This window comes from Colias eurytheme, chromosome 30, assembly GCF_061535395.1.
Source record: "Colias eurytheme isolate Ceu_HAF_F1 chromosome 30, ilColEury1 Martin Lab GWU primary, whole genome shotgun sequence".
Lineage (NCBI taxonomy): Eukaryota > Metazoa > Arthropoda > Insecta > Lepidoptera > Pieridae > Colias > Colias eurytheme.
Genome location: NC_143009.1, coordinates 2,750,965 through 2,769,506, shown reverse-complemented (window position 1 = coordinate 2,769,506; position 18,542 = coordinate 2,750,965). Strand labels below are relative to the sequence as shown.

Sequence of the window (18,542 nt, the reverse complement as noted above, 5' to 3'; positions counted from 1 at the left end):
GAATACATTACAATTCCTTCTCTCTCTAAAACAATGCTGAATACCTTTTTGGATATCACAATATGAAAATAAAGTTTCAGGTAAAAATATATACCTAACAGTTTTATTATATCTTTCTGGAAATAAAAAAATATCTAAAAAACAGGAAAAAGCGGTACATACACGGGGTGGTTTTATGGTTTCTTTAGCTGTGGGCACAGAGAAAGATCTTTGAGTTTTGAAGCGCATTCTAGCCGCCTATAGCATGCAGTGACATTTAACGGTTATCGTTATAACGGATACCGGTACCGAAAATCGTTGTGAATAACGATATTTGAAAAGACAGATGCCGATATCAGTCAGCATCGGTATTTTTATCGGATACCGGTATTAATAATCGTTATAAATAACGGTATTTGTAAAGACGAATACCGATACCAGATATATCAGTATAGTTATCAAACGGTATCATATTATATCGATATCGTACAGGAATACCGGTATCATTAAATGTGAAATAACGTATACCGTTATAATGATAGTTATTTACGAATAGCAACGTAAACGATACAAACGATACAGTAAATCCAAGTTGCATGAAAAGATAATGTATTGAAGAATGATTAAATATAGAGTTTTAGAAGTCGTTTTATGGCAAATGAAGTTTTTAATTAATAATGTAAAGATAATAAATACAACATGAACAATTAAAGATATTAAATTTTAGTAGTTTAGATTATAAATCTATTTCTTTATATTCCATGTGCCATAAGTAAAAGAAAGACCATCACAATGCAAACACTTTCTACTTTTAAACAGCGCCTCAACAATACAATAAAATATTATAATGATTTCAAACAATATATCACTTAATAATTAATATAGTCAATTTAGTTGTCTGTCTGTCTGTCCAAAACAAGATATGTAATGATATACAAATATATTTTAATAGTTACAAATAAAAATAGATAGAAGATATTATCAAGCACAGTTATTCAAATTACGGGCAACGAAATCATTTCATGACATAACGAATCGTTATCGAATAACGGTATTAATAACGATAGATAACGATACCTGGTGCGATATGTTCGATGGGTGCGGGCTTTGACCGCCGCTACTTGACTGTGTTATTGTTGGCGACTTACCTGTTGGATAGATTAAGACAGACAAACATAAAAAATTGTTTAAGACATACGTAGGGTAAATTTTCTAATTGTTACCTCTATTGTGCGTTGTTAAAATATATTCACTATATTCTGAAATTTTACATGTATGTACCTAATTTAAAAGCAAGTTTTTTTAATCTATCTAAACAACAAATTATATCCAAATCGGCTCAGTAAGCTTAGTTTCAGTGACATCACGCTACGATCAATAGGAGGAGACAAAAAAAACAGTTGACTTGAGAACCTTTTATTTAAAGTCGGTTGAAAAGTTGCAAAAATAATACTTTTTTAATAATACTTTTTATAGTAGACGATGTCGCGTGTATCAACTAGTTAATATCTTACCACCATGTGTAACAGATTGGTCCAGCATGTCCCACGATTTCTGCCTTCTATTCTGACATGTGTTTGATGTAACACGACCTTGTATTAACATTGTTGACTGTAACAATAATTAAGCTCCTTAGGTAAAGTGGCGAATAATAAAAAAGTTTAGAATTGTCTAAGTATACAGGGGATAATTCGTGTTTAAAATCTGGTAAGAAGTCTTTAATCTATACTAATATTATAAAGAGGAAAGGTTTGTAATTATGTATGTATGTATGTATGGTTTTCACGCATAAACTACTGGACCGATTACAATGAAATTTAGCACACATATAGAGGGTACCTTGGATTAACACATAGGATAGGTTTTATCCCGGAAATCCCACGGGAACGGGAACTATGCGGGTTTTTCTTTGAAAACGCGGGCGAAGCAGCGGGAGGAAAGCTAGTATCTGAATATAGTAAACTTTGCATATCTCATCTCGATCTTAGAAATACACATAAATATAAATGTATCTAATTTTTATACGCACAAACAACTTAAAATATAAGATTTCCTGGAAAGTTATAAAAAAGTATCAGATTGAGAAAGTAGTAGTGATTTTAGTAAAATAATCTCTAGAAGAATTGTTTTTTAGATAAATTATCACATTTGAAGTCACTGGTAAAAAGAGAAAAAATAACTACCCTCATTTTTCCTTTTACAGTAAAAATATCAATTAATGTTTGCTGCACTTCATTTTTCTTTTTTCCCTTAAAAAATAAATATTTAAACTTAAGCATAAAACATACCTGCAAATGATCAGCAGCAGGACAATAGTGATCACAATTATCTGGCAGCCATTTTGGCAGCGAATGTTTTACAGGACACCTCGATCTTACTTCCTCGCTCACACATACTAGAGCTGAAAAAATATTTTATTATTTTTTAATAATTAATATAATAAATAAAAAATGCACTTTTTAAATGTTAAATTAAAACTAATTTATATTATTTACATACATACCAATATTTCTGATTGATATCGGTATTCGTGTTACAAAACCACCGTTATTTTCTTTCATAAGAAAAGATTTTAAAGTGAATAATAAAAAATTAAATTCAACCAGATTTTTTTTTAGTTACCATTAAATGAAAAAAAATATGTTTTTCAGCCAGCAATTCAATGGTATTCTGAGAGACCTAAAATAAAATTACCACCGTTCTCTTACCAGCCAGTAATTCAGCAGTTTTCTGGGTAACCCAAAATAAAAAGATCCTTTTTTCCTACCAGCCAGTATTTCCATGGCATTCAGAGAGACCCAAATTAATTCACAATCCAGTATTTCAAAAAAGAAAAACTTACCAGCCAGTACATCAGCAGTATTCTGAGAGACCCAAATTTAAAAATGCTCCTTCTTTCCTACCAGCCAGAATTTCCACAGCATTCAGAGAGACCCAAATTAATTCACAGTCCAGTATTGAAAAAAAAAACTTACCGGCCCGAACTCAGCGGCATTCTGAGTGACCCAAAACACAAAACACCATTCGTTTGATTTACTCACCCGTCAAATACGCGACAGTATGTTTGGTGACTCTAAACTTATCGCGGTCCGGTTTAGCGGCTAGCGCCAGTAGTGCAGTGAGTACTCGCGCGGTCCGCGAGCCAGTACCGGCCAGTGGGTGGCGATAGCCCTTCACTAGATGACCTACTAGCGCGAAGTGGAAGTTTGATCGGAAACTGGAATAGGAATAATACCCAGTTGTAGCTATCACAGTAACATTTTAAAAAGAGCGTGTGTGCCGAGCAGACTTGTCATAAGTGAAACTTCTTTGACAAGATTCAAAGATACCAAAATCATCGCCACTCCATGACGTGATGGTATTGCCATGACGCGACCTTGAAATTTTACTCTCAACGCGCCTAAAGAAGTTTCACTTCAAAAACACAGATTAAAATTGAACGAGATTGTATTCGTATTCGTGAGTGGAAATTTTTTAAAACTTTATTTTACAAAATAAAGATTAAAAGAAAATTTGCTTATACGTTAGTGAAACAGCGAAATTTTATAGTTGAAAAAGTAATAATAAAAGCGTCAAAATTAAATTCAAGTTTAAGAGCCCCCGCAGACCACAGACTTTTTATCGGCAGATAGTTTGGTCGGGCTCTTAATCAGTACGCAGATATAAGCAAATGCGCACACTATGACGATTAGGTATCGGCCGATAAACAAGTTTGATGGGCTTCCCGATTCAATTCAAACTATACTGTCGGCAAACTATCGGCCGACTGTATAATCAGTATTGGCTCCCTACCACACGCGCAAACACGACGATTTTTTAGTCGGCCGACTAGGCCAATAGTTCAGTTCGCTCCGAGCTTTGACAGCGAATGGTCGGCCGCGCATGTTTTGTAAAATGGCGTCGCTCAATTCTCAGTCGCTTATTTCGGAATTTTCGATCGTAACTTTGATCGAGGAAGTCGAAAAACGCCCTCCACTTTATAAGAAAGACTTAAAAGAGTAGGTACTCTGTATTTGACAAGTTGGTTGAAGCTAGTTATGCTCATTCGATAAAAGGCGAAAATTTTTTCGGGTAATGGAGTAATTTGGAATGCATAGTGTAAAATTTTCCATTTTAATCTATCACTAAAGATAGGATGCACCCAATACTCTCGGGCTCTCTTTTTAATTTTCCTCCTCCGGTGTATGAGAGCAATAATAACAATTCTATACAATGTTTTATTAATTTTCATTGTGCGGTGTGACCACTCTTTTCAACAGTTGGTTAGAAACTAGCAAATAGTCGGCAGACTGTTGGATAGTTTGCGCACTCACAACCGACTGAACTGTTTAGTTGGCTCGGTGTGCGTACTAGCAGGCCAACCCGACTAAACTATCGGCCGATAAAAAGTCTGTGGTCTGCGGGGGCTCTAATAATACTTTATTTTTTTTAATAATACATTAATAAAATAAATGTACTTACCTCAATCCAACTGCGTGGTCCAACTGTTTGAAATGCCACTCCAAAGGTTCTCTCGTCTCCATCATTACTTGTTCTAAAGTCTGGAATGATTATTATTTAAATTGTATCTTCATCATCATAAAAAGACGTGTGTCACTCGGGGACTGCCGCGGTAAAGCTATTGCATGCTATGCCTTCAAGCCACACCTCCGAGCCCGTCGGAGTGGGGAGCGTGAGGTTTTTCGTTACGGAATTTCTCGATTCGGTCCCCGCGCTCAAGGCCCGCGATAGAAGCTATGCAATAGCTTAATAAAACATCTTTTTTTTATATTGACATAAAGGACGTATCGATGCAACATTATTTTTTTTTAATAATTATTTTTCATGAACGTTGATGACAATATAAGCTAAAATAACGTTAAGTAGATAATGATTAAATTAAATATAAGGTGCTCATTCTATTATGTGTCAACGGAACTATGTTTTAAATAGATATTTTAAATAATACTTGTTATTTTCTTCGAAGTTACATTTTATAGAAACTTCTTAAGGCGCGTTGAGAGTGAAATTTCAAGGTCGCGTCATGGCAATACCGTCACGTCATGGAGTAAGGTGACGATTTTTGGTATCTTGACAAAGAAGTTTCACTTCTGACACGCCCCTTTTTACGTTTTTCTTTCTTTTACCATACCTTAGTCTCAAAATGCCCCTGCGAGTCCAGTGTATGTAAATTCTGCTCTAGTAAAGCCAAACCCGCCGCGTATAAAGTCGGCTCATCCAATTGTAATACGGACACAGACACCCAGAATAATGCTTTGTGGATTGGTGATTCCTACAAATAAACCTTTATAAAAATGTCGTATAATAATAATATACCATCAATTCTTATTTCTAAATAATTGACATAGACATATATAATTACGCTTATAAAGTGTCCGAAACAAAACTCTGCCTACGCGTTTTTTAAGGTAGAGTTATCTAATGAGCTTTCGAATGAATTTCAAACAACAATAGAGTTTGAACATTATTGCGAAGACATAAGGTTTATATTTCAATGAATCTTTTAAATAATCTTTTAAATACTCAAATTCAAACATTATTTTATATGAAAAAACTTATTGTTGCAACTTTTATAATGCATTTTTATCACGGACATTAAATATAATTTAAGGCCTTGCGTGTTATTGTTTTGTTTTATTTTTTTAATATTATCGTATTCTACGATATAAAAAAAAACAATAACACCTATTTAATGTCATTATTATATTTATATTAACTTTTAACTAGAAAATAAAACTTACCGCATCCAAAAGCGGCTGTAACCTCGTGAGACACATAATTATAGCTTCTAGAAGAGCCATATCATTGAATGATTCTAACGCTTTCACTAATATACGTAATAGTTGTTTCATGTCGTCGTCTGTTACGTGTTTACCTGTAAAATTATTATTTGAGAATTTTCATAGTTTTGGATGATATTTTTAAACATTTGATACATAAAGTGTTAAAATTATAGTATTGTGAATACAAATTTTGTAGGGTATAAACAATTTATACCCCCATTGAGCCCCGAACGGCCCGATCTGTCCACGACACAATAGAATTTCTATTGTGTCTGTGATTCCGGGGCCTGAGTTATTACATCCATAAAACAACAATATTTTTGTCCTTTCTAGGAATCTACAAAACAAAATATTTTAACAAAATTAATTGATGATTTTGATTGACTGTTGATTTTAATGACTGCAATACTAATAATTAAACAAATTTATTTGTTTATTTTTTCACAAAACTTATATAGTATTCTTTATTTTTATCTATAATATAAAAATGAATCCCAAAATGTATTGGTAAGCTCATAACTTGAGAACGGCTGAACCGATTTCGATAATTCTTTTTTTATTATATTCCTTGAAGTACGAGGATGGTTCTTATGTAGAGAAAACGTAAATATGTACCACGGGCGAAGCCGGGGCGGACCGCTAGTTTATGAATAAATGAATGAATACTCACTTATACAACCAAAGACGATAAGCGCACGCGGTTGTAAGGCAGGATTAAAGCAAATCGCAAAACTTCTTGCTAGTGATGTCCTGAAAAGTCAAAAATCATTTTAATTATCAGTTAAGTTATCGGTTACTTTAAAATTTTCAATATTATTAATTTATTTTCTAAGCAAAACTGTTTTTAAGCCGAACATATAAAACAATTGTCTTTTATATAAATATGAAATTACAGATATAGTACCTGTAATTACAGATTTATAAAAAAAAAAACAATTTAATTACTAATTTTAACTTAATAATTTCAAAGCTCGATTTTGTAATTCTAACACATTCCCATAAATAATGAAATTGCAAATTTTAAATCAATTTTATTTATGACCACACCCCGGACACTCCATACAAAATTATCGTTTTGACAGTCACACTGTAGAGACTGCAAATGTGTGTGTTAACGCTTTATGGTTGGCACATTTTTGACTAGCGTAAAAAAAATTCGCGTTTTTCTGATGAAATACATCCGTAAACAGCACAATATCTAACCATTTTCTACGAAAAACGATAATCGCAAATCCAAAATAATAAAATTACTTTAAGTCAATTTGATTAATGTTGTCAATCTTCGTTGCGTATCGTCCTTGCAGAAAAATGTGGACCATTTATAGGCTGATCGCGCGGGGGTGAGGTAAGTGTTTAATTTTGGCGGGAGGCGGAGAGTGTCCATTCTGTAGCGTTTAGCTACTATTATGTATTCTGTGGTATGACTATAACATATTTCTATAACAAATTTTTCATTTTTATTTCAATCATTTTCACTCTTAGTATAGTTATCAAGCTCTGCGTTCTACAAGAGATCCCAGAGTCCCCGCTACCATGCTTAGGGTTTGGTCATCGAGTTTAAAGGGTAAGAATCCCACAATCTCTCTTTTTCCCCCAAAAGAGAGTATCTTTTGAAGATTTCCTCCCCGTTACCAAAAAAAAGACGGGTTGCACTGGGGGAGTGCCGGCAGAAGTGAAAACTTGATTATTAACGTTGAGCATGTTTGATATCCATCCGTCTTACGCTTTTTCGATCAGGTCACGTGTCCTGACGCGAGTTTAAGATTTTATACCCATTACAGAAAAAGTGGTCAACGCCGCTAAAGAAGTTTTCACTTCAAAAAAAAGTATACTTACCAAGTTTTCAACCAATCACAGTCGGGTATATCCCGCATACAGGCTTCCATAATTTCCAAGAGTGCATCAGTTATAGTCTCTAAGGATTGAAGCGGTAATCTTTCTCTATCCGTAACAGAGGTTGTAATTACTGGGCCCATGATGCAAGAGGACTGGCTGCAACCGTACGAGTGTTCGGAATACCTGAAAATTATTTAATTTTTTGAGGAAACAGATAATTAATTGTACAGATAATAAATTGTAATTGTACAGATAATAAACCTTACAGACTAATAAACGTATAATTATTTATGAATTACAGTATAGATTAATATAATACAAGATTTTCGCCCGCGTTTTAAAAGGAAAACCCGCATAGTTCCCGTTCCCGGGGGAGTTCCGGGACCTATCCTATGTGTTAATCCAAGCAACCCTCTATATGTGTGCTAAATTTCATTGTAATCGGTTCAGTAGAATTTGCGTGAAAGAGTAACAAACACACACACACACACATCCTCACAAACTTTCGCATTTATAATATTATTATAGTAGGATTACAAATTATTTATAATTTATAAAAATTCTTAATTATAATTCTAATAGCAAGCAATTTTCATACAAGCAAAATTCCTCTCTGGGAATATTGATTTCATTTAAAATTATTTCAAAATTTAGAAAATTATAGACACCATGTTTTATTTTCCTTATTTATTAAATAATATAGAAATAATAAGTTTGACAGTATTAAAAACGCATTGTTTTATTAATCTCGACGCTTCAAAAATTAAACCTTAACTGTTTGACCTTAATCATGAATAAAACAAAACGATTTAATAATTTATCAAACTACCCTACAAACCTTTATTTAACTTACCAATCGCCCGTATGTCTATGGTATGGACTTCTAAACGCCGTAACTGCAGCCGACTTCACTTTAGATATACCGAACATTTGGTAGAACTTTGGTAGAGCGAATTCGTCCAAAGATAGCATTAGTACGCGCTGGGTTTCCTCTGAAAAGTGTTATTTCTTTTGTTATTATCATACATAAATATAATATTACGGCCTTACTAATAAAAAGTTAAACAATGGATAAATTTCTACCATTTTCTACCATAGCTGTGTCCTGCTCTTGCTCACATGAAACGTCAATCATAAAAACAAGACAGGTTATTGCAATAACTAATACATTGCAAAGCGACTGGGTAACATTTTATGAGTAAGACATTATTTTTTTTTTTTAGTTTATACTTTATAGCTAAAACTAAGCAATAACAAAATGAATTCTATATCATTGCAAAAGTACTATTAATCTATACTGATATTATAAAGAGTTTGTTTACTTTAATGCGCTAATCTTCGAAAACATGCTAGAAACCTTACAAGTAATAATAAATAACTTATTTATTTTTACTAGTCACATTATAAAATATATGAAAATATTATCTTTATGATGCTTTATCATCATCATCATCATCATCAGACAAACAAAAAAAGACGGGTTGCACTGGGGGAGTGCCGGCAGAAGTGAAAACTTGATTATTAACGTTGAGCATATTTGATATTTTGGAATGTTATCCGTCTTACGCTTTTTCGATCAGGTCACGTGTCCTGACGCGAGTTTCAGATTTTATACCCATTACAGAAAAAGTGCTCAACGCCGCTAAAGAAGTTTTCACTTCAAAAAATACTGCCTGAACAAAACAAAGTTACCCAACTCCCCGCACACCTAAAGACACACTTTCCCTTGCTCCCACCATTTTCCCCTTAAAAACCAGACTTCGGAAAAACTTTTTCCGTATTTTCCCCACTATCTCCATACTAACCAGAGAAAGTAGGCGAGTTGCAAGTACACAGCGAGTGTATGATATTAATCACTAGTCCATGTGTTGCTGCCCGCATGGAGACCGTACCGGAGCAAACCAGGAACGTGACCGTGTGGAATAGGTAGGGGAGATGACGGGCCACGTCTAGGCAGTTGTTGAACGAAAGCATCAACTGTAAAAAAATATAATTATAATGTAATAAGGAATAGTTGTGATGTATGAAGATTATAAAAGTAAAATATTGTGGGTAGTTCTGAAATAATCTGATCCAAGCGGTGATAATATCATCTCATATTTAGTCAAAAGTATGTCAATCTATAACGTAATATTGATGAGGATCATATTTACAATCACTACATAGTATAAAACAAAGTCGCTTTCTCTCCCTATGTCCCTTTGTATGCTTAAATCTTTAAAAGTATGCAACGTATGCGGTTTTTGTTAATAGATAAAGTGATTCAAGAGGAAAGTTTTAGTATATAATTTATTAGGTTTTAGACAAAGTGGGCGAAGCCGCCAGCGGTAAGCTAGTTTACTATAAAAAAGCTGTTGCTTGCGGCATCACCGTTAAAGCGCTTTACTGCACTATTCCATTTACTACTACTATGACTACTAAACTATAACATCATCATCAGCCCATATATGTTCCAACTTCTGGGACACGGGCCTCCTATGAGGGTACAGGCCATAATCCAACTCAATTATATCACATTAGAAAGCAATTAACCAATACTTTTTCGCAAAAAATACCATTTTTAATTAAAATGACTTTACATACTTATGACACTTTAATAAGAATATCTTAATATATATAAATCTCGTGTCACAATGTTTGTCCTCAATGGACTCCTAAACCACTTAACCGATTATAATAAAATTCGCACACCATGTGCAGTTCTATCCAACTTGAGAGATAGGATAGTTTAAACATGTAGGTACCACGGGCGAAGCCGGGGCGGACCGCTAGTAGTACATATGGATAATTTTGTTTTATAACCTCAAAGGCACCTATATTAAAACTACTGATTTCCATACATATTCCAATATTTCCTTACCAAATATCGGGCAAGTATCGCGATGTCGTCCCACATCATGTGCTGTTCCAACATAGCGGTCGGTGAATGACATGTTTTGTCTACCACCTGAAGAATAAATAACAAACATTATAATGGTAACAGAGCGCATGTGTGTGTCAGAAGTAAAACTTCTTTGGCAAGATTCAAAGTTACCAAAATCGTCGCTTTATTCCATGACGTGACGGTATTGCCATGACGCGACCTTGAAAATTTACTCTCAACGCGCCTAATGAAGTTTCATTGTATCTAATGTTTAAAATAATTTGCATTTATTTATAATAAAAATCGTTCAATTATTGATTAAAACATCAACTTTAATTATAATCTATCAAATGTATCATTCAAGTGCAGCTGTTTCAGAGCACAAAAACAGACATACACACGCACTAATAATATTAGTCAAGTATCTTTGATATTAAATTGTAATGACGAAAATACCGTGTATAAATTGTACCTATAAGTGAAATAAATAAAAAAACAAAACAGAAAAAGCAAACTTACAGTAGCAGGGGTAACTGGACCCAATATATTATTCGGCAATTTCGATAACGCCTGTACAAAAAATAAAAAAAAGCAAAACATAAGCAAATTATTACAACAAAAATAAACGAAAACAAAATAAACAAATTTTGGAAGTTATTTTTTAAAATAAATAAATACATCATTTAACAAATGGACTCACAATCGCTTATTAAAAGGTCGTCAAAAACGTCCGAGTTGTATAAAACATTCATGGAAATTAGCACCTTATTTCGTGGCAGTAACATTCAAAGTCTATTGTATCGCTCATTAGAAAACTCTGCCTTTCACGCGTAGGCAGAGTTTTCAATCGGACAATTTTGAAATTGTGAGTTTAGTTGTATTGTTTAATTGTGTGTGTATTGTGCTGAAAAAGAAAGAAAGAGGGAAAAAGAAGAGCGTATGTGCGGAGCACACGTGTCAGAAGTGAAACTTCTTTAGCGAGATTGAAAGATATTAAAATCGTCGCCTTACTCCATGACGTGACGGTATTGCCACACGACCTTGAAATTTTACTCTCAACGCGTCTAAAGAAGTTTCACTTTAAAAAGGAAGAAGAAGGATAAATATTGTTTATGTTTTTGTATTTATTGTAATACAAGCTTTCCGCCCACGTTTTCAACGAAAAACCCGTATAGTTCCTGTTCCCGTGTGATTTCCGGGATAAAACCTATCCCATGTGTTAATCCAAGTTACCCTCTATATCTGTTCTAAATTTCATTGTAATCGATTCAGTAGTATTTGCGTGAAAGTGTTACAAACATACGCACACACATCCATCCTCACAAACTTTCGCATTTATAATATTAGTAGGATAGGATACTTACTCTACACATCCTGCCAATAACTTTTTTAGAAACTAGCTGTACGTTAGCAGATGCTAACGCAACAGCCGTGTCCGCCATTATTTCTATCATTGGCGAGCCGAGACCTGAATAAGATATTAATCATATGATTACTGTGAAATAAAAAAAAAGACGGCTTGCACTCCGGGAGTGCCGGCAGAAGTGAAAACTTGATTATTAACGTTGAGCATGTTTGATATTTTGGAATGGTATCCATCTTACGCTTTTTCGATCAGGTCACGTGTCCTGACGCGAGTTTTAGATTTTATACCCATTACAGAAAAAGTGCTCAACGCCGCTAAAGAAGTTTTCACTTCAAAAAATTATAAATATACTCGTATATTATATGTATTGCAAGTTTCTTATACACGATGTTATGGTAAGTAGGCACTATATCAGGTGTTATAAATATTTATGAACCCCAAATCTTGGCTTTTGTTGCCAGGCAATTTCTCTATACCCTAATGACGAATCCTACAAAATTCTATTACAGATGTACACAAATGACTCAAAGGCTGCCATCCTACTATAGACGTTACAAAGTGACTGTCGGAGAATTTAAATAACTCTCCATAATTAATTATAATTAGGTAGATATGTGAAATAATATTAAATAATGACTCAGTGCGCACACCTTGCGCGGTCGATGGTAGTACCGAGACTATATCATCGAGCTACTGACTCAAGGAATATAAACCATAGCATGGCCCGTAAGCCCATGCATTTCATATCAATTCAATATCGACATTATGTTGTACACAATAGAGTACATTATAATAGGAAGGTATAGCCACATAACATGTACTCTGTTATGATTCTCTCACACGGATTCAACGCTTCTCAGTGTAAAGCTGTCCAACACCATATCTATAATATGTCATCTATTGTTAATTCTATATAGTTATTTTAATGCACCATAACTAATATATTTCTACGGTTCTAAAGTAAATGCTATTACGTAATTTCTCTATGCCCTATTTGCGAATATATTCCTATGACAATCCACTACAGACGCGCATAAACGAACCAAGTCCATGATCCCCATTTCCCACACTACAGACGCTCACAACTGACCTGAGTCCAAGCTCCTTTGTATAAAGCTGTCCAACACCATATCTATAATATGCCATCTATTGTTAACTCTATATATTTTAATGCACCATAACAATATATTTCTACGTTTCTTTAGTTAATTCTACTAAGTTATTTCTCTATGCCCTATTTGCGAATATATTCCTATGACAATCCACTACAGATGCGCACAAACGACCCAAGTACCTCATCCCAATTTCCCACATTACAGACGTTACCAACTGACCTGAATCCACGCTCCGCTGTATAAAGCTGTCCAACACCATATCTATAAGTTCTGGCACATGACCAATCGAACCCCAGATCTTGGCTTGCACCGATGGATACATTTCTGTCTCTTCTATAGTTAATTCTATTAATTTTTCCAGAATTTGTGCAACTTGTTTTTGACGTCGAGATTCTTCTGTCGGTTTGACGAATCTGTAATTTGTTGATGTGTAAAGAATAAACGAATTTTAATTTTCACCTTATATGGCTAATTATTATTTATTGTACTAATTATTCTTACAAAACTTAACGGCTTAAAAAAATCTTACACTATCTAACACGTAATGAATTGTAACAAAAAAAGGTCTTCTATTAGCAGTTTTAAAAAATTATATAAAAGTTATTCCTAGTCTTATTTATAAAAATAATCTTACTCAATTTATTTACAATACTTACTTGACCAAATTAGCGAGCCATGGAGTCATGTATTCAAGGCATAAATGCTTCAACTCTATTGTGGATCCACGAAATCCCTAGAAACAATATTAAATAATTTATTGACTACAATATTTTTGAATTTGCAACCCAATGTTACTCAAGAGTATTGTCAAGAAATGATGAATTTAACACCTTTTTTATAATAATAATGTTCATTAGAAAACTCTGCCTGCGTAGTGTATATGCGTAGGCAGAGTTTCGTTCAAACAAATTTTGAATATGAGTGCGAGATTATTGTAGGTTATTCTCTATTGTAAAGTTCGACCTGATAGTAGTTTTGAAGTGAAACTTATTTTGGCGCGTTGGGAGTAAAATTTCAAGGTCGCGTCATGGCAATACCGTCACGTCATGGAGTAAAGCGACTATTTTGGTATCTTTGAATCTTGCCAAAGAAGTTTCACATCTGACACCTGTGCTCGGCACACATGCTTTTTAATTGGAATAAAACCTTTATAAAATGGTAAATGTAAGTATAAATTTTATTACCTGTATACATTCTTCTAAAAATTCTAACGTTAAATGTGGCTCGTTGTGCGCCAGTTTTTCGCTTACAGATTTGATGAATATCGTGTTATTCGAGGGTATGCATAGACCTGTAAATAAACGTCTTTATTAATTAATTTTATAGAAATTGTGAGTGTGTTTAAATTATTTCTACGTTATAATTATATTTTTGTATTTTTAGAAACAATTTCCTCAAGTCAAATTACTTGCCCTGTTTTATAGAATGCATTTTGTATGTTTTTTTAAACAACACGTCTAGCGACTGACACTAATTTATTTTTCGCTTCTTTCGTGTTCTTTTCCTCTTATGATTTTGTGATTTTTTGAAGTATATCTAAAGTCTCTAATGACGGACCCTATTTTTTGTTGTTTTTTTGCCAATTTAATGTCAGTTTTTGTCAATTTTTTGTCATTTTTTGCAATTCTACCTGAAGTCTCAAGCAATTGTCCCTCAATCTTCAAATGGAAGGTGGCCGTCAAAGCGCACAGCTGGTTGTACGCCGCGGTACGTAGGTTCGGGTCGCATGATCCCAGGTTGAGTAATGCCATGTTTAATAGCGTTCCTGGTACATCTTTTGGTCGGATTTTTTGATGTACTGTGACTGAGTCTTGCTGGAATTTTATATTTTGAATCAGATAATTAAGAAAAATTAGTAGAAGTCCACTTATACATTTCTCGTAGTTTTTAGTAAAGAAACTAATAATAATTTATCATTACTAGCCCATCGATTTATACAGTACCACATCAAAATAAGTAAAATATTTAAAACTTAATTCATTTTATTCAAATTTAATTTACTACTCCAAACTTACTTAAAGTAAAACTTTAAGTTTAACAAATATACATCTATATGTTACAGTCAAATCGCGAAACAACACCTCTTCGCGGAAGGACTGGTTAATCTTAGGTTTGGCAAAAGCCATCGGGCAATCCTCGAAACACATACATTCACGTATTTGATAATAACTTATTTCTACAGATTGACAATGCACAAATATTGACCAAAAAGCGCAAATATTCACTTGCCCAATAAGTTTTATGATTCACTACCCTTCAAAATTTTATTCATTCATTCATTTAACTTATTATTCAATAATTCACTTACCGGCTGACTCAGTTCCCATCTATTCCGTATATGTATGATACTCTGTACTATATTATCGCAGTCGTTATGTATAAAACTCAATGGCGTCGCTTCGTTCACTATCGATAGAGAAAATTGATTGTCGTCAACAAGACACACCTGCGGAAGGAACACCTATATATAGCATTATCTAGGTTTTCTTGGATAGGACACGAAATATACAAAATAATACATTTTAAATATAATTTTAGAGTTGAGTAAGATAACCTAAAAACCGCCATCCTGTTTAAATTGTCAGCAGTAAGAAATTTAAATGGGATCACATTGCCTGCTGGCACTAGCTTTCAAATAAAAAAAAATGAATCAAAATTGATTCACCCAGTCAAAAGTTCTGAAATTCATATTTAAAGTATAATTTTAGAGTTGAGTAAGATAATTTTACTTCTAACAAAACAACTAAAAAGCTTAAAATTATCAGAACTGAACCGAATTTAATTGGGACTACATGCATGGCAAGCACGAGCTTTCGAATAATAAAAGAATAATCAATATCGGTTCACCCAGAAAAAAGTTCTGAGGTAATAAAGCTAAAAAAAATACAGTCTATATGAGAACCTCCACCTTTTTGAAATCGGTTAAAGATAAAATACATATGAATACAAACGGTGACAGAATAATGCTTAATAAAAGTAACTATTAAATGCATTGACGTACAATAACAAATAAATTCACAATAACGCTCAAAATTTGTCCAAAGCAAAACTCTGCCTATGCATGTATTAGGCAGTGTTTTCTAATGAGCGATACAACAGACTTTGAACATTACTGCTACAAGATAAGGTGTTAATTTCAATTAATGTTTTATACAACTCTGCTCTGACATTTTTAAGGACCTTTTAACTTTTTTTGTGAATATATTTGTTTATAATATGTAAATTTATAATTAAAATATGTGAATAAATAAAATAAAAGACATATTAAATGACAATCCTATTTTCTATATCAAATCACGGAAAAATGAAACAATATTAACTACATACAACCCAAATAAATAAAATACAATTACATACCTCATCTATTTCAGACGCGTAATAAACATCATTTAGAAGCACTGGGAATCCTAGTACTTTAGTCTTCTCCACTGATGTTATTTGCAATGCTGTAGGTCCAACCTGAAAATAGGGAAACAATAATTATTATACATATTTCATGCAAAAATTTACAGAAATCTGTCATTTCAGTGAGTATAAATCGAAGTTTATAGTCAAACTTTAAACTAATACAGGCTTTAATTTCCAAATATTATATAATGTATATTTATGTATTATTATTTTAAAACCTTTTCAATAAAGATTTATTTATTTCTTATGTTTGAAGAAGGTAAAATTCGTTTTAGGTAATATGTATTATGTTAAGCTAAAATTATTCAAGCGTCAAATAGATAGAACACTTATTATTTATCTATACTAATATAAAGCTCAAGAGTTTGTTTGTTTGAACGCGCTAATCTCAGGAACTACTGGTCCGATTTGAAAAATTCTTTCGGTGTTAGATAGCCCCTTTATCGAGGAAGGCTATAGGCTATATATCATCACGCTATGACCAACAAGAGCGGAGCAATGCAGGTAGAACCGCACAGCTAGCCCTGTATAACACTAACATTTACCTTTATAGCCACTTTAGTGTCCTTATGTGACAGTTTAAGTGCGTTATTGAACACTTTGAGATCTTCCTCTAAAGCCAGAGTCGCTCCTGGCAGTTTCTGTTGTTCAGGTTCTATGTAATCGCATAGACGAGCGTGGTTGTCGATGAATATTAGTTTTCTGTTGCCCTGTAATAAATTTGAATTATTTGAAATTATTTTTGGGTCGTTTTGTGAGGTTTAAGTTGATATTATTAAGTGTTTGTGAAAAACGGAACGTGATTTCGTATTTACTTCATTTTTTTTATGATAGTCGATTGTAATCAATAGATAGTATCTATCTTAATAAGTATCTTAGTAAAAAACTAATTACTTAGAACACTTTGATTTAAAATAAAGAAATATCATATCATTGACATAAAGAAGGCAAGTCAAATTCTTAAATATTATAAATTACTTGATCATGCTCACATATATCACAAATCACATCAAAATCAATCCACCCTTTCCCACATAATCAACAAACAAATAAACTCACTCGTAGTGGCGCCAGTATTGTCTCATGGAACTTTGTATACTCGCGCACCCAGCCGTTGCAGTTATATATATAGCACGCTTGTATGTTTGTGTACGCAACTTCGGGGAGCACTGTAAACCACTTTTGTAGAAAATCCGTTCTGCAATATGAATAATGTTGTCAGACATAATAAATAAAATAAATAAATATTTCAGGATAATTTTCACACACGGCACGATCTGATCCCATACTAAGCTTTCGCTTGTGTTATGGAAACCAGATGGTTGATAAACATACATATATAATTTAAAATCAATATGTACTTATGATGATTATTACTATGATTTCCCCTTTTAATGGCTTCACAGGCTACACACTTCAATGTGTATTTTTAAGTATTGTAGTAAGTAAGTATTGTATAAATTGTTTTTCATTATGTACGTGTGAGGCTATGTGTCATTAAATAAACGTTTTTTCATTCTTTCTTTCTTTCTTCTTTCTTTCTTATATAGATAATTAACACCCAGACTCGAATATAATGTTGTCTAGATTTCTAAGCATGTACCTACCTTACTAACTTTCCGCTCGCCTGTTTTAAAATTAAAACTTAAGAAATGATATAACAAAAACTTCTTCGTTCCAAAGCGTAATTCGTAATTTTTATGGCAAAATAAATAATAATGAAATACCCTCAAAAAGTATTATATATGCCCAAAGTATTTTCAAATACTGATTATTTGCGTGATAATGTTTGTATCGCAAGATCGTACATAAAATTGCCTCTAATTCCCATTTAAAAAATGTTCCAGAGCACCCGACAAACGGACAGACACACCGTCCGTTTCCTAGCCAATACATTACCATACCTAAACTAAATAAAATAAAAAAAGACGGGTTGCACTGGGGGAGTGCCGGCAGAAGTGAAAACTTGATTATTAACGTTCAGCATGTTTGATATTTTGGAATGGTATCCGTCTTACGCATGGAATATAAGGGCTAAAAAAATCCGTCTTACGCTTTTTCGATCAGGCCACGTGTCCTGACGCGAGTTTAAGATTTTAAACCCAACGCCGCTAAAGAAGTTTTCACTTCAAAAAGGTCCAGGGCACCCCACAAACGGACAGACAAACCGTCCGATTCCTAGCCAATAAATG

At 33.4% G+C, this 18,542-nt stretch overlaps 1 protein-coding gene across 1 annotated transcript in view; it reads right to left on the bottom strand.

Annotated features, from left to right (window-relative positions):
- Nf1 (neurofibromin 1) overlaps positions 1–18,542 on the bottom strand; it is a 69,181-nt gene that overhangs the window by 8,767 nt on the left and 41,872 nt on the right. Inside the window, exons 37-58 of the mRNA XM_090118437.1 lie at positions 17,410–17,548; positions 16,896–17,060; positions 16,300–16,401; positions 15,251–15,388; positions 14,573–14,756; positions 14,127–14,233; positions 13,599–13,675; positions 13,162–13,355; positions 11,826–11,929; positions 10,981–11,031; positions 10,459–10,545; positions 9,404–9,575; positions 8,452–8,590; positions 7,599–7,781; positions 6,433–6,512; positions 5,721–5,854; positions 5,111–5,251; positions 4,441–4,520; positions 3,021–3,196; positions 2,268–2,380; positions 1,494–1,590; positions 1,057–1,127 (exon numbers count right to left, since the gene is read on the bottom strand). Coding sequence (XP_089974563.1) covers positions 1,057–1,127; positions 1,494–1,590; positions 2,268–2,380; positions 3,021–3,196; positions 4,441–4,520; positions 5,111–5,251; positions 5,721–5,854; positions 6,433–6,512; positions 7,599–7,781; positions 8,452–8,590; positions 9,404–9,575; positions 10,459–10,545; positions 10,981–11,031; positions 11,826–11,929; positions 13,162–13,355; positions 13,599–13,675; positions 14,127–14,233; positions 14,573–14,756; positions 15,251–15,388; positions 16,300–16,401; positions 16,896–17,060; positions 17,410–17,548 — 2,734 coding nt within the window. The remainder of the gene's footprint in view (positions 1–1,056; positions 1,128–1,493; positions 1,591–2,267; positions 2,381–3,020; positions 3,197–4,440; positions 4,521–5,110; positions 5,252–5,720; positions 5,855–6,432; positions 6,513–7,598; positions 7,782–8,451; positions 8,591–9,403; positions 9,576–10,458; positions 10,546–10,980; positions 11,032–11,825; positions 11,930–13,161; positions 13,356–13,598; positions 13,676–14,126; positions 14,234–14,572; positions 14,757–15,250; positions 15,389–16,299; positions 16,402–16,895; positions 17,061–17,409; positions 17,549–18,542) is intronic.